Source organism: Perognathus longimembris, chromosome 4, assembly GCF_023159225.1.
Source record: "Perognathus longimembris pacificus isolate PPM17 chromosome 4, ASM2315922v1, whole genome shotgun sequence".
NCBI classification, from domain to species: Eukaryota; Metazoa; Chordata; class Mammalia; order Rodentia; family Heteromyidae; genus Perognathus; species Perognathus longimembris.
Genome location: NC_063164.1, coordinates 1,514,639 through 1,528,016, shown reverse-complemented (window position 1 = coordinate 1,528,016; position 13,378 = coordinate 1,514,639). Strand labels below are relative to the sequence as shown.

Genomic DNA, 13,378 nt, shown 5'->3' with positions numbered 1-13,378 from the left:
GGAGCCGAGGAGCACGGCGTCGGAGCCGGGGAGCACGGCGTCGGAGCCGGGGAGCACGGCGTGGGAGCCGTGGGAGCACGGCGTGGGAGCCGAGGAGCACTGCGTCGGAGCCGAGGAGCACGGTGTCGGAGCCGAGGAGCACGGTGTCGGAGCCGAGGAGCACGGCGTGGGAGCCGAGGAGCACGGCGTCGGAGCCGAGGAGCACGGCGTGGGAGCCGAGGAGCACTGCGTGGGAGCCGAGGAGCACGGCGTCGGAGCCGAGGAGCACGGCGTGGGTGCCGAGGAGCACGGCATGGGGAGCCGAGGAGCACGGCATGGGAGCCGAGGAGCACTGTGTCAGAGCCGAGGAGCACAGCGTCGGAGCCGAGGAGCACGGCAGAGCGGGGAGCTTCCCGAGGCGGCACGCGGGCGCTGTCATGGAGGCCCTGGGGTTTTGAACTCGAGGCCTCACGCCAGCCAGGCAGGCAGGTGCCAGAACCCTTGAGCCCCCTGAGCTTCTGTGTTCCGGCTGGGCTCTCGCGTGCTGGTGAGTCCTTCTAGTCGTGCTTCCGCCACGCCGCCGCCTGGTGCCCCAGCCCAGGACCGACCCCGGGGCGAGGACTCGGCCGGGCGGGCCCGCGCGGGGGGCCGGCACGGGACAGAGCCCCCCTTGGCGGTTCTGAAGACCGGAACCGCGGACGGCGCGGGCAGAGGACTTGGGCCTCCCTCTCGGGACCGCTCCACCCTGGGAACCACAGCACTTCTTGGTTGGGCGGTTGGGCAAGCTCGGGGTTGACAACGGGGGCCTCCAAACCATCACCAAGCCCTTAGGACGCAGCCCGGGGCTGGGCAGCTTTGAAGGTGCCTCCGCGGGTGGGCCCCCTCCCGCAGAGTGGGGGGGCAGGAGGCGCTCCGGGCTGCTTCCTTCGAGCTCCTGCGCCCCCCCCCCGCGGCGTGCGGGCTGGGGGGGGGGGGCTCCCCCTTCCCGAAGGTGCGCTCTGAGCGTGCCACCCTGCCTTCCGCTCGGCCCCTGGAGGCGGGGGCCAGCGTGCGGGGCTGTGGAGGCCGCCGCGTTTACGTGGTGACTGGTGACCGCTTAATTACACGGTGACGGCAGCGCGCGGCCCGCGGTCGCCCAGCCGGGGCCGTGGGATCAGCCCCGATGACTCTCATCCTCCCGGGGCGCGGGAGGCCGTGCGCCCATTGTGTTTGGGCCTTGCGATTCCCGGGCAGCCTGTAATTATCCGGGACGCACGTGACGGCGAAAGCAGCGGGGGGGGGGGGGGGGGGGGTGTGTGTGTGCGGGGGGGGGGGGGACGCGCGGGGGTGAGCGGGACGGGAGCCTGCGGGGAGCTGGGGGTTCACTCACAGCCTGGGGGGGGAGGGCGAGCGGGGGACGCGCGGGGGTGAGCGGGAAGGGAGCCTGCGGGGAGCTGGGGGTTCACTCACAGCCTGGGGGGGGGGGCGCCTTCTCCACGCTCCTTTCCGTCCTTGGGGATTCGAAGGCTGGTGACTGTCACGAGGACTTCTCTGTGCCCGGCGGAGGGTAGAACAGGCGTCTGTCCCGGAGGAAGTGGGGGTGTCAGGAGACACCTGTAACCCCGGGGGGGGGGGGAGTGTCGGAAACCAGGCGCAGCAGGATCCCTGAAATCCCAGGATGTGGAGCTGGCTCCCGGGGACAGGCCCCCGGGGGCCGGGGACAGCGAGGTGGGCGGGGAGGGGGGAGGCAGGGGGCAGCAACATGGGCCGGGAGGGGACAGGCCCTCGGGGGCTGGGGACAGCGAGGTGGGCGGGGAGGGGGGGAGGCAGGGGACAGCAACATGGGCGGGGCGGGGCAGGCCCCCGGGGGACAGCGAGGTGGGTGGGGGGACAGGCCCCCGGGGGCCGGGGACAGCGTGGTGGGCGGGGAGGGGACAGGCCCCTGAGGGCCGGGGACAGCGAGGTGGGACAGGGGACAGGCCCCCGGGGGACAGCGAGGTGGGTGGGGGGACAGGCCCCCGGGGGCCGGGGACAGCGAGGTGGGCGGGGAGGGGACAGGCCCCCGGGGGACAGCGAGGTGGGTGGGGGGACAGGCCCCCGGGGGCTGGGGACAGGAGGTGGGCGGGGAGGGGACCCGCCAGTGGGTTTCCTCCTCTGATTCTGGGCTGTGGCCCTGCGGAGCCCTCACCCCCGTCATTTGAGGCCCCAGGGAGGGAAGGATTCCTTTTCTGGGTGACACTGCTCCGAGCAGCGAGTCCACCTCTACATCTAGAACAGGCCCCCCAGGTGCCCTGCCCTCGGGGGACAGCAGGGCCCGGATGCGGGGGCTCAGGGGACAGAGGGAACGGGGGGGGGCTGGGGGGGGCGCCGACGCCAGGGGGTCGGCACAGCTGCAGGGGGGTGCAGCTCTGCTCGGAGAGCCCACCGGGGGCGGGGCGGGGCGGGGCGGCGTCCCCGGCCTCTCGTCTCGGCCCTGGGAGGGTCCAGGGGACCCACGGATGCCTGGCGGGTACGCAGCCTCCCCGGGAGCTGGGCACGCAGGACCCCTGGCGGGCTGAGGCAGGACTGGGAGCCCTGGCGCAGGGAGGCCCCCGGGGCGGAGCCGCAGAGCCGGGCGCAGCTGGAGGGGGAGACCCGGGGCCAGCGGCCACGGCGGGGACACAAAGGCTTCACGGGGGGCGGGGGGGGGGGCGAGGCAGGAGACAGGCCAGGCCGCAGCGCTGGGGTCCAGGCCGCCGGGCGGGGCGGGGGCTGAGGGGCAGGGGCAACTCCGTCCCTCCCCCGCCCCCGGCCTCGCCTCTGCCTCGTGCCCGCAGGTGGTTGAGTCGGGCCGGGCCCGGCTGAAGGTCCCCGCGGCCTCTCTCCTGGTGAGCCGGGCCGGCCCCTGGCCTCCGCTGGCCCTCGGTGGGTGACCGGCTCCGCCTCGCTCTTCCTAGATGGTTCCAGATCTTTCCTCTGGGCAAGGTCCTCTTTCCCACCGGTTTTTGCCACCGGAGGAGGACGGCCACTTCTGTCCCCGTGAGGCTCCCGGGGTGCCCCGAGCCCCGAGCTGGGGGCGACGCCCCGCCCTGTCCTGCCCGGCACGGGGGCCCCCGGCCTTCATTCCGTCACAGGCGACCAGCCGGGCGGCCATCGCCCCTGGGCGCTAAACCACCGGTCGCCATTTCCCGTGCGCAGGGCGCAGGGCTGAGGTTCCGGGTGGCCCCGAGCTTTGCCGCCGGCCGCACCCCCACAGCCCCACCGTGTCCCCCCTCCCCGCCGGCGAGCCGCTCGGGACGGGCTCCCCCGGGGCCGGCTGTGTGCGTGGGCGACGGGCCCTTCTCCTCCCCGGGGCGACGCAGCCCCCACGGGCGCTGTGGGCTGGAGTGGGGGTGCGTGGCACGGGCTGCCCGGGCCTTCGGCCACCACCGGGGGCTCCTGGGGTCCTGGCTGCCGCCTGGCACGCCAGGCGCTTCCCGGTGGCGTGGACGCCGGCCTTCCGAAGCGGGAGAAACCGTCCGTGTGAGCCCCGGTCTCCCTCCTCCTCAGTCCTCGAACCCTTCGTTCTTCCTCCCGTGGGCCCGCGGCTTCTGCCCCGGGCCCTGCTGTCCCTGCGCCCTCCTCTCCCTCTCCCTCCTCGCCCTCCTCTCCCTGCGTCCTCGCGCCTCAACGAAGCCCAGCTGTGGGGTCAGCCCAGATCAGCCCCCTATCTTCCAACCCCACTCCTGTCTGTGTTCCCTTCGGTGACCCCAGGCATCCCCCCCCCCAGAGAGCCCCAGAAGCCCCCGTTCTGCCTGGAGACTCCGCGAAAGCCCCCCATCCCCTTGAGTCCGCGGCAGCTCACGCAGCTGTCTGGGGAGACAACGTTTCAGGCTGTATCCCGTCTGTGTGTCCTGCCCGCCTGTCCTGCCTGTCTGTGTGTCCTGCCTCTGCATCCTGCCCGTGTGTGTGTCCTGCCCACGAGTCCCGCCCGGGTGACCCCCTGGCCCTGCGCGTGCTGTCGTGGGTACCCGCGCCCCTGCCTCCCGCCGGGGCCCCGCCTTCGGGGCTGGCTCTGGGGGGGCCCTGCGCCCCTCCCCCGGGAAGCCACCCCCTGGAGCGGATCTGTCGGGCAGCCGGATGGGGTCCCCATCATCTCCTGCACACTGGTCCTGCGGGACCAGCTCAGAGCCACCGCTGTCTCGCCCCCGGGTCTGGGACCGGAAACACCTTTGTGGGAAGAAAGAGTGTCAGGACAGAGGAGGCCCGCGACCGGCTTTGCTGAGGAGGACGGTGGACCGGAGCGACGACGCCTCTGCGAGTGGAGGAGGGGCGGTTTCGGTCCCGTGGCTCGCACGCGTCCCGCTTCTTAGAACAGCAATCTGAGGGTCGCAGTTCAAAGCCAGCCTGGGCAGGGAAGTCCGGCCCTCGGTTCAAGCCCCGGGGCCAGCACAAAAGACAAAGAGACACAAATCTTGACGCTCCCTTTCCCGTTTCGTGATTTTTCTCTCTGTCGTTTTGAGGCAGGCTGTCTCCCACCCTGCTGGGGCTGCCCTCGGACGCCGCGTCTCCCCGCTGTGCTCTCCCGAGTCACCGGGAGCACAGGCGGGAGGCAGCGGGCTTTGATGAACGGTGCTGGCTCGGAAGCCAGTTCTGCCACGGGGGGTTCTGACGACCCCTGGGGGGTGACGCGGGAAGGGTCGCACCCAGCACCCTCGCACGGCACGTCGGCCTGGGTGGGGCCCGCGTGGGCGGGGCTTCCCGTGGCACTGCGCCTCGGCGCTGCCCGGGGTGGCGGCGGCTGTCCTGCGCGTGGGTCTGCCGGCCCGAGGCCGCCCCTCTTTCTCCTCCTGCTCCCCCAGGGTGGTTCCCTGCAGAGTCGGAAGCACCTCTGACCAGAGCGTAACAACGGGCTCTCCCGTCTGTGTGATCGCGGAGGAGAGCGTCTGCTCAGCCCCGTCTACCGCGGGCTCTCTGGGGTGCCTCTGTCTCGGGGGAGTGCGCCCCGGCAGAGCCTCCGTGAACTTCACCCCCCGGCTGTAACACGCTCGGTGTGCACGCCGCGCACGTGGTCACCGCGGAGAGTGGGCGCGGCGCTCGCGGCGCATTGGTTCCCCTGGCAACCCCGGTGGTCCGCGGATCGGAGGGGACCGGGCGGGCCTCGAGCTCTGGCTGGAGCCACGTGGCTAGGTGCTGGGACTTGGGATGGGTGGCTGGAGGTCAAAGCCAGCTCGGCAGCGTCGGCCCGCGCCGGCCAGGGCCCGGGAGCTGCCTTCTTACAGGGCGTCGGCTGGCCGGCCGCAGGTCTGCGGGGCGGCGGGCTGAACCGGGGGCCGGGCGTCCGTCTTCGGCCGCGTTGGACCTTCCGATGGACGGACAGCTGCCGCGCGAGCGGGGCCCTGCCCTGCGCGGCGGAGCCACGGCGCCGGGCGCCGGCGGGTAAGCAGAGCCGGAATCGTGACGGGAGTGGGACTCGGGAGCCGGGAGCGGCCGGGCCCCCGGGGGCGGGGTGGGCGGAGCGCGGACGGCCCTGCGCCCACGCGCCGTGACAGCGCGGAGGCCGTGGGCCGTCCACGGGGCTTTCCAGGGGCTGCCCGGACGGCGGGGCCCCGCGTGCAGCCCCCCCCCCCACCCCGCCATGCCGAGCCTCGGGAGGATCTGTGCGCTGGAACGGGTCTCGGCCCGCTCCCCGGCTCCCCAGCCGCCCCGTGGCCACGGCCCGGTGTACGCTGGCTGGTCGTAAACAAACAAACAGGGCAACGGATTCTTTTTAAACGAGAAAGAGACACCCCCAAAGCCGGAAGGAAGAGCGCTCGTAGAATGCTCAGCATCGTGCTGGCTTCCTGATCTCACGTGAAAAACACAAGAACGTGAGGACGTTGGAACGGGATTCCAGAGGCAGCGGGGCCAAGCCTCCGATCGCAGAAAGCCAGGTTGGGGGGGGGGGGGCATGCGCAGGGAGGCAGGGGGAGGGACAGGGAGGGAGGGAGGGGGGTGCCTGGGTCTCCCCTGGACTGTTCACCTTGCAGCCCAACAGTATTGAGTTTCCACGCGCGGCTGGGCAATCTCCCTGCCACAGCGAGACGGCCCTGCCCCTCAGGGGTGGGCGCGAGTCCCGGGGTCTCCAGCGAGCTGACCTGCGGGCAGGAGCAGGCGTTACCGGCTGAGGGTTCGAGTCCCGGGGTCTCCGGTGAGCTGACCCGCGGGCAGGAGCAGGCGTTACCGGCTGAGGGTTCAAGTCCCGGGGTCTCCGGCGAGCTGACCCGCGGGCAGGAGCAGGCGTTACCGGCTGAGGGCGCGAGTCCCGGGGTCTCCAGCGAGCTGACCCGCGGGCAGGAGCAGGCGTTACCGGCTGAGGGTTCGAGTCCCGGGGTCTCCGGTGAGCTGACCCGCGGGCAGGAGCAGGCGTTACCGGCTGAGGGTTCGAGTCCCGGGGTCTCCAGCGAGCTGACCCATGGGCAGGGGCAGGCGTTACCGGCTGAAGGTTCGAGTCCCGGGGTCTCCAGTGAGCTGACCCGCGGGCAGGAGCAGGCGTTACCGGCTGAGGGTTCGAGTCCCGGGGTCTCCAGTGAGCTGACCCACGGGCAGGGGCAGGGGTTACCGGCTGAGGGTGCGAGTCCCGGGGTCTCCAGTGAGCTGACCCCCGGGCAGGAGCAGGCGTTACCGGTTGAGGGTTCGAGTCCCGGGGTCTCCAGCGAGCTGATCTGGGGGCAGGAGCAGGCGTTACCGGCTGAAGGTTCGAGTCCCGGGGTCTCCAGTGAGCTGACCCGCGGGCAGGAGCAGGCGTTACCGGCTGAGCCCGCGGCCCGCAGACCCCGTCCGTCCTCCCGCCTGGGTGGGAACCGCGGCGTCTTCTCCGTGGCGTGCGTTCCCTAGGCGCAGCTCTTGCCCACGCGTGTGTGCGTGTGCGCACGTGGCCGCGGAGCCCGTGATCGCACGGGTGCAGGGACGCGGGCCCCCCCCCCCCGCGTCTGGGTGTGTAGCTTGAGGGGCCTGGGGAGAGGACCTGGCTTTTCTGCGTGGCTGTGTCCTGGGGCTCCCCGGGGAAGTGGATCCCCCCACGTCTAAGCGTCACCCAGCCGCCGAGGGGTGCGGGCCGGCACCGGGGAAGGGGTGTGCTCCGGGTGGGGAGGGCTGGGGTGGGCCGGGCTGGCTCCCGGGCGGTGGAGCAGCCCCTCTGCAGGTTCCCCGGCGGTCAGACTCGCGGCGGGACCCCGGAGCAGCACCACTCTGCGCTTCCACGCGCGCGTGCGGCGAGAGGGGGCAGGAGCGGGCCGAGGGGCTTGCCCAGCCGCGGGGGCGGCCCGGGGGTGGGCAGCCGGGGCCCCTGGCCGAGCCGCTGGGGGCGGGCGCGTCCGCGTGGCCCCCTCTCACCCGCGGCACCCGCGGTGGCGGTTCTTCCCGGGAGGAGGAGGAGGAGGAGGACTCGGAGGCCGCCGGGCCCTCGGGGCCCCGCGCCGCGGTTCCCGCCCGAGGCTCTCTCCTGCGCCGTGCTCCCTCCTCGGCCTTTCTTTGGCACTCACAGCCCAACGATGACGTGCCCAAAGACGGCTCCACCAGGGAGCCGCGCCGGGGCCCCCACTCTTCTGCCCGTCACTTGTCCGCACACCCATTCACACCTCTGTCCGTCTGTCCAGGCATTTGTCCAGACAGTCCTTCCCGAGACCCCGTCGCTCGACGGCATCTGCTGGGTTCTAGAGATTCGGGACGCCCCAGCCCGGGGGGGGGGGCTCGCCGTTCCCTGCAGGCGTTGGACAAACGCACAAACAGCCCCGATGTAATGAGATAAGAACACAGATGGCTCCGAGCGAGGGTTAGGGTTAGGCATAATTAAGGGAGCAGATGGGAAGACTCAAGTTAAAAGTCTGCACAATTTAATTAAAAGATTGTGTGCTTTCACCCTAAGATCTTTCAAAGAGGAGCCCGAGTTTCCTGTCCCCGCCGTCCCCACCCCCGCACACAGACCCGCCGGTCACAGTGGGGACACGCCCCCCCCCCCCCCCCCCCGCCCCGGCCCCGCAGCCTCTGCCCCGGCCTGGCGAGGGGACCCGGCATGGCTCCCCGGCAGCCCAGATGCCTAAGAGAACAGGGGACCTCAGGACGGGGGAGGGCAGGAGGCCGGGGGGAGGGAGGGCCGCGGGGACCTGGGTGTCCCCAGCGCCTCTCTGTGGCTCCTGTGTTCAGCCATCTCTGGTCCTTGCCGACGTATCGAGATGCCTCTCTCTGCCGTGGCTCTGGTGATGGGCCTCGCGCCACGCTGACCGCGGCTCCTGACGGGGGGGGGGGGGGGATGGGGGGAGGGGCACACCCAGCCCAGTTCTATGGGAGATCCTGGATGGCGTACGCAGGGGACAGGCGGGAGGGGGGCTGGACACAGAGCCGTGGCTCAAGCGGTAGAGCGCTAGCCTTGAACCAAGAGAGTTCGAGGGCAATGTCTACGTCTTCAAAGCCCAGAACGGGCACGCGCGTGTGCATGTGCACACGGGCACACACGCGTGCACGCGCACACACACAGAGTACGTTTGAAGAGGGTAACGGATGCCTGAGCTGAAGAGCCGAGCGCCCTCACTGGCCCCTCACTCACTGGCAGCTGTTCCCGTTTGTCTTCCTGGTGGCCACGCATTTCCAGGAGGCTCCTCAGAGCAGTTCGTGGCTCTTTCCTTGGGAGAAAGGCATTGCTTGCAAAGCCCAGGAGCCCCGGTGCAGGCGCGGCTTCCGCCGTCCAGGGTCAGGCGGACGCATCTTTGTGGTGTTGTTTTTAAGTATTTTATGCCAGTCCTGGGGCTTGAACTCTGGGCCTGAGCACTGGTCCCCCCTGAACTCCTTTTGCTCAAAGCTACCACTCTGCCACTTGAGCCACAGCGCCACTTCTGGATTTTTCTGTGATTAAACGGAGGTCAGAGTCTCACAGACTTTCCTGCCCGGGCTGGCTTTGAACCGCGAGCCTCAGATTTCAGCCTCCCGAGTAGCTACGATGACAGGCGTGAGCCACCGGTGGCTGGCAAAGGCGTCGCCAAAGCTGGCCGCGAACTTGCTGATCCTCCCTCCTCGCTGACCACTAGGGGGTGCCACCAGGGCCGGTGACACGTTGCTTCACCCTTTGTGGCACTAGCTCACGATTGCAGTGTTACAAATTACCCTTGAAACTGGCCACGTCCACGAGTGTGCAGGGCCTGGGGCGGACGCCCCCTGGCCACGTCCACAAGTGTGCAGGGCCTGGGGCGGACGCCCCCTGGCCACGTCCACGAGTGTGCAGGGCCTGGGGCGGACGCCCCCTGGCCACGTCCACTAGTGTGCAGGGCCTAGGGCGGACGCCCCCTGGCCACCCCACGGTGCCTTCCGCCTTCTCCCTGAGCTCTGGGACACTCCTACTTCTTTACCACCTCTGTATTTTGCCTTAGCTTTTGGTTGTTGTGTGTGTGTTTTTTTTAACTAGCCCTCCCGGTGCTTGAACCCAGGGCTTGGGTGCCATCCCTGAGCTTTTGTGCTTAAGGCTAGTGCTCTACCACCCGAGCCACAGCCCCAGGTAGTTAGTTGGAGATAAGAATGTCATGAAGTTTCCTGCCTGGGCTGGCTTTGAACCATGGTCCTCAGTTCTCAGCCCCCTGGGTAGCTAGGATTATAGGCGTGAGCCATTGGCACCCAGCTCTCTTCTTAGTTTTAAAGATGGGAGAGAATGGATTATACAGGATCAGAGAACATGAGATGGGGGGGGAGGGAGGGAGGAAGGAGAGAGGGCGGAGAAGGGAGGGGAGAGGAGCAGAGAAGGCTAACAGAGAGGAGGTGGCGGTGTGAGGGTAGAGAGGGCACACTTGATGGAGCAAGCCTTGGAGCGTGGAGGGGAGGGTGACTCAGGAGAGGCTGTAGGGGCCAGATGGACGTGTGCTGAGTGGGACAATGGAAGGACTTCCTGCCCCACGTGCTCTGATTACGTGCACTCTTTCCTTGTAGTACCGGGATTTGAACTCAGGGCCTTGAGCTTGCTAGGCAGTCGCTCTAGCTCCCAGTGCTCTCTGATTCTTGGCGTGGAGTCCTCATTTCCGCGCTGGGAAAGTGTGTGCAATGGTGACCTTGTCTCACGGAGGACGGAGGGACCCCGAGAGGGTAGGGGGTGACCCCGCACACTCCGGGCTGGGTGGCAAGGAGCCCTGGCTGGGACGGAGGCCTCGGTGTGCACCTGACGCAAAGGGGAGCCGGGCAGGCGGGCAGGCGCAGGGCGCGGGCTGAGGAGAGGGGGTGCAGCGCTCGCTCGGAGCCAGGTCTATTTTTCAAACGCGTTTGGCACTCTGAAGCGTCACATGTGGCTGAGTGAAAACAGCAATATGTGGGGATTCAAAAGATGTCACTCCGTGTCAGGCACAAAACGTGACCAGCCTTAATCCTCCCTCCGCACAGGCGCCAGGGTGCCGGGGCACGCGGCCGTCTTTGTTTGCAGCCGAGTCCTTCCTCTCGCGGGGCCCGTGGGCCGCTGGTCAACGGGAACCAAGAGGGAAACGGAGGCCCGGTCAACGGGAACCAAGAGGGAAACGGAGGCCCGGTCAACGGGAACCAAGAGGGAAACGGAGGCCCGGTCAACGGGAACCAGGAGGGAAATGGAGGCCCGGTCAACGGGAACCAAGAGGGAAATGGAGGCCCGGTCAACGGGAACCAAGAGGGTTTGGGTGGCTCGCCGGTGTAGCCGCCGGCGGGGGAGCCGCGGGAAGGTTGTTGCTGGACACCCGGGTGAGAGCAGAGAGCAGGTGCCTTGTCCCGTGAGCCAGCCAGTCATGGTCCTTTGACCACAGCAAAACATGGGCCTCCAGGTCCTTGCTTCAGTTCATCCCACTTGATGGACAGCTTCCCACCAGTACAAATGCTTCTGGAAGCCAGCCAATCCGTGACTGCCCTTCACTCCTGAAAGCCAGCCAATCACTGACAGTCCCTTCTGGACGCCAGCCAATCACTGGCAGCTCCTTCTGGAAGCCAGCCCATCCGTGGCAGCCCACCCTTCTGGAGGACAGCCTGTGAAAATAATCTCACTCAGTTATTTGCCAGACCCGCCTGTTCGAAGGCCTCCTTTGGGCTGGAGGCTGAAGTTCCTCCCGACATAGCGGACCGTCCTTCATCCTCAGACACTTGTTTCTGACTCTGGGACCTCACCCCGGGCAGGCCTGTTCCACGCGGAGGACTGCTCTAAGGAGAAGATCCCGGTTGGAGAGGGCCGGAAGTAGGGGCTCGTGCTCTTGCAGGGGGTGGGTGTGGGGCCCCAGAACCCTTGGTCAGGAGGAAGCCAGGGCGGGGGCTGCCTGCCCACCCGGACGGGGCTGCCTGCCCACCCTGACGGGGCTGCCTGCCCACCCTGCCCACCCTGACGGGGCAGCCTGCCCACCTGGACGGAGCTGCCTGCCTACCTGGACGGGGCTGCGGCAGCTCCCGCTCCTCAGCACCCACTGCAACGTTGCCTGTGTATGCGGACGCTGGTAGACCACGTCTTCTAATGTGATTAGGGAGAGGCATACATATCTTGGGGTCCTCCCGCACCTTCATTGTTCCCGGGGGGCAACTCCTTGTGACCCAGTGGCTCCAGAGAGCACAGCCCAGCACAAAGCAGGCAGTGGGCCTGGGGGGAGCCGGGACCAGAGCCGGTGCCGCCCACCCGGTGCAGGGGGCCTGGGGGGGGGGAGCCGGGACCAGAGCGGGTGCCGCCCACCCGGTGCAGGGGGCCTGGGGGGGAGCCGGGACCAGAGCCGGCGCCGCCCACCCGGTGCAGGGGGCCTGGGGGAGCCGGGACCAGAGCCGGCGCCGCCCACCCGGTGCAGGGGGTCTGGGGGGGGGGAGCCGGGACCAGAGCGGGCGCCGCCCACCCGGTGCAGGGGGCCTGGGGGGAGCCGGGACCAGAGCCGGCGCCGCCCACCCGGCGCCGCTCACCTGACCTGGACGGTGCGGGGCCCATCCCAGGCCTTGCCGGGAGGGGAAGCTGCGGATCCGCCTCGTCGGGCTTCCTCGCAGCTCCGTGGATGCCCCGAGTATCCTGCACACGAGGAGGATAGGAGGCGTTGCCTCTCGGTCTTTATTTCTACAACTACGGTCGGGTTTAGAATGCGATGGGAACCGGTACACGTCGGATGAAGACGCGTGGCTCGGCCCCGAGCCCCTGGCCCTGTGCGGGCAGCTGGAGAAGCGGATTCAACAGCAGAACACGGGGAAGAGGCCCGTGGTTAGTCCTTCTGTGATCCTGGCCACATGTCCTTCTCGTGGGCCGAGGGCAGGGACTCGGTTTCCCTGCGTGCAATGAGAGGCTCTGGAGGGGAGGGAGCGGCGAGCTCTTCCCGGGGTTCACCGGCTCCTCTCTGGGGTCTTTGATAGAATCTGCTGCTGGTTTGAAGCGATGGGGGGAGGGTGCTTGGAGCAGGTGCGGCCAGTGTCGGGGGGAGCGAATGGGAGGGGTGACCGGGTGGGATGGGAGGATGGACAGACACGGTGCTGGTCCCTGCCGTCTGGAGGGGGGGACCCCGGCCTGCTCCCCCCCCCCCGCCCCGTGCAGCTCCCGTCTGCTCCTGTGAGCCGTGGGTTTCCTACACTGAGCCGCGGGACGAGCGAGGACAGCGGGCGACGGATGCCGAGCGCCGGCCGGCGAAGGCGGCCTCTGCCCTCTCCCCGCCCGCCGCACACGGTCCCTGCTCACCCCGAACGCCGCGCTCGACGCCCCAAACCCGACGCCCCCGTGGAGCCCATGCGGTTGCTCTGAATGAGGCAGGGAAGCGCATTTCGGAGCGCTTCTCCCGTCTGCCTGACTCGGAGGCTCCGCCGCTTGTCGGAGCCATTGCTTCCTCCTCAGAACGCTGGGCGGCCAGGGGTTTTCCTCTCGTGTTTCTGTTCCCCCATGTTCAGACGCCGGAAGTCAGGGCTGGGGCTTCGACTCGAGCCCTGGCTGGCTGTGGCCACGGGCCCCAGCCCCTGGGTGTCTGTGCTTCCAGAGGTGGCTGCCTGAGGAGCTCTCCTCCGCCCATGTTGGGTGAGGTGGATGTCTAAGGAGATGCGGACTTCGGTTGGGGCCGTCGGGGTGGCGAGCAGGGAGGAGGGGGAGGCAAGCGCTGGGGACCCGTCACCCAGCACCCAGCCTCTCCTTCTTGTCCAAACTTGCCTTCAGCGATAACCAAGAACCCGCGTGTCAGCCGCGTCCCAAATGGCACGCTTCCCCCACCCCCCAGACAACTCCAGGCCCCCGATTTGCTTCCTGTTTGTCTTGTGCCAGGACTGGGGCTTGAACTCATGTCTTGCAGCGCTCCCTTGGCTTTTCCTGCTCCAGGCTGGGGCTCTACCGCTCGAGCTGCCCCGCGGCTCCCAGCATTTGGCTGGCTAATTCCAGATGAGAGTCCCTCAGACGTGTCTGCCCAGGCTGGTCTCAAACCCGAGTCCTGGGGTCTCCGCTCGGGAGTGGCGTGGATCGCAGCGTGACCCACTGGCGCTGCTGGTGGGTGTG

The 13,378-nt window shown here is 69.0% G+C and overlaps 1 protein-coding gene across 1 annotated transcript; it reads left to right on the top strand.

Moving 5' to 3' along the window:
* The first annotated feature begins 314 nt into the window (after positions 1–314).
* On the top strand, positions 315–12,886 carry LOC125350095 (glutenin, high molecular weight subunit PW212-like). The gene is made up of 12 exons (XM_048344328.1): positions 315–430; positions 541–754; positions 2,775–2,825; positions 3,194–3,459; positions 4,444–4,548; positions 5,946–6,774; positions 7,100–7,693; positions 10,352–10,571; positions 11,065–11,122; positions 11,854–12,112; positions 12,440–12,633; positions 12,787–12,886. Exons 1-12 carry the CDS (start codon positions 315–317, stop codon positions 12,884–12,886), a joined length of 3,006 nt encoding a protein of 1,001 aa, XP_048200285.1.
* The last annotated feature ends 492 nt before the right edge of the window (positions 12,887–13,378 follow it).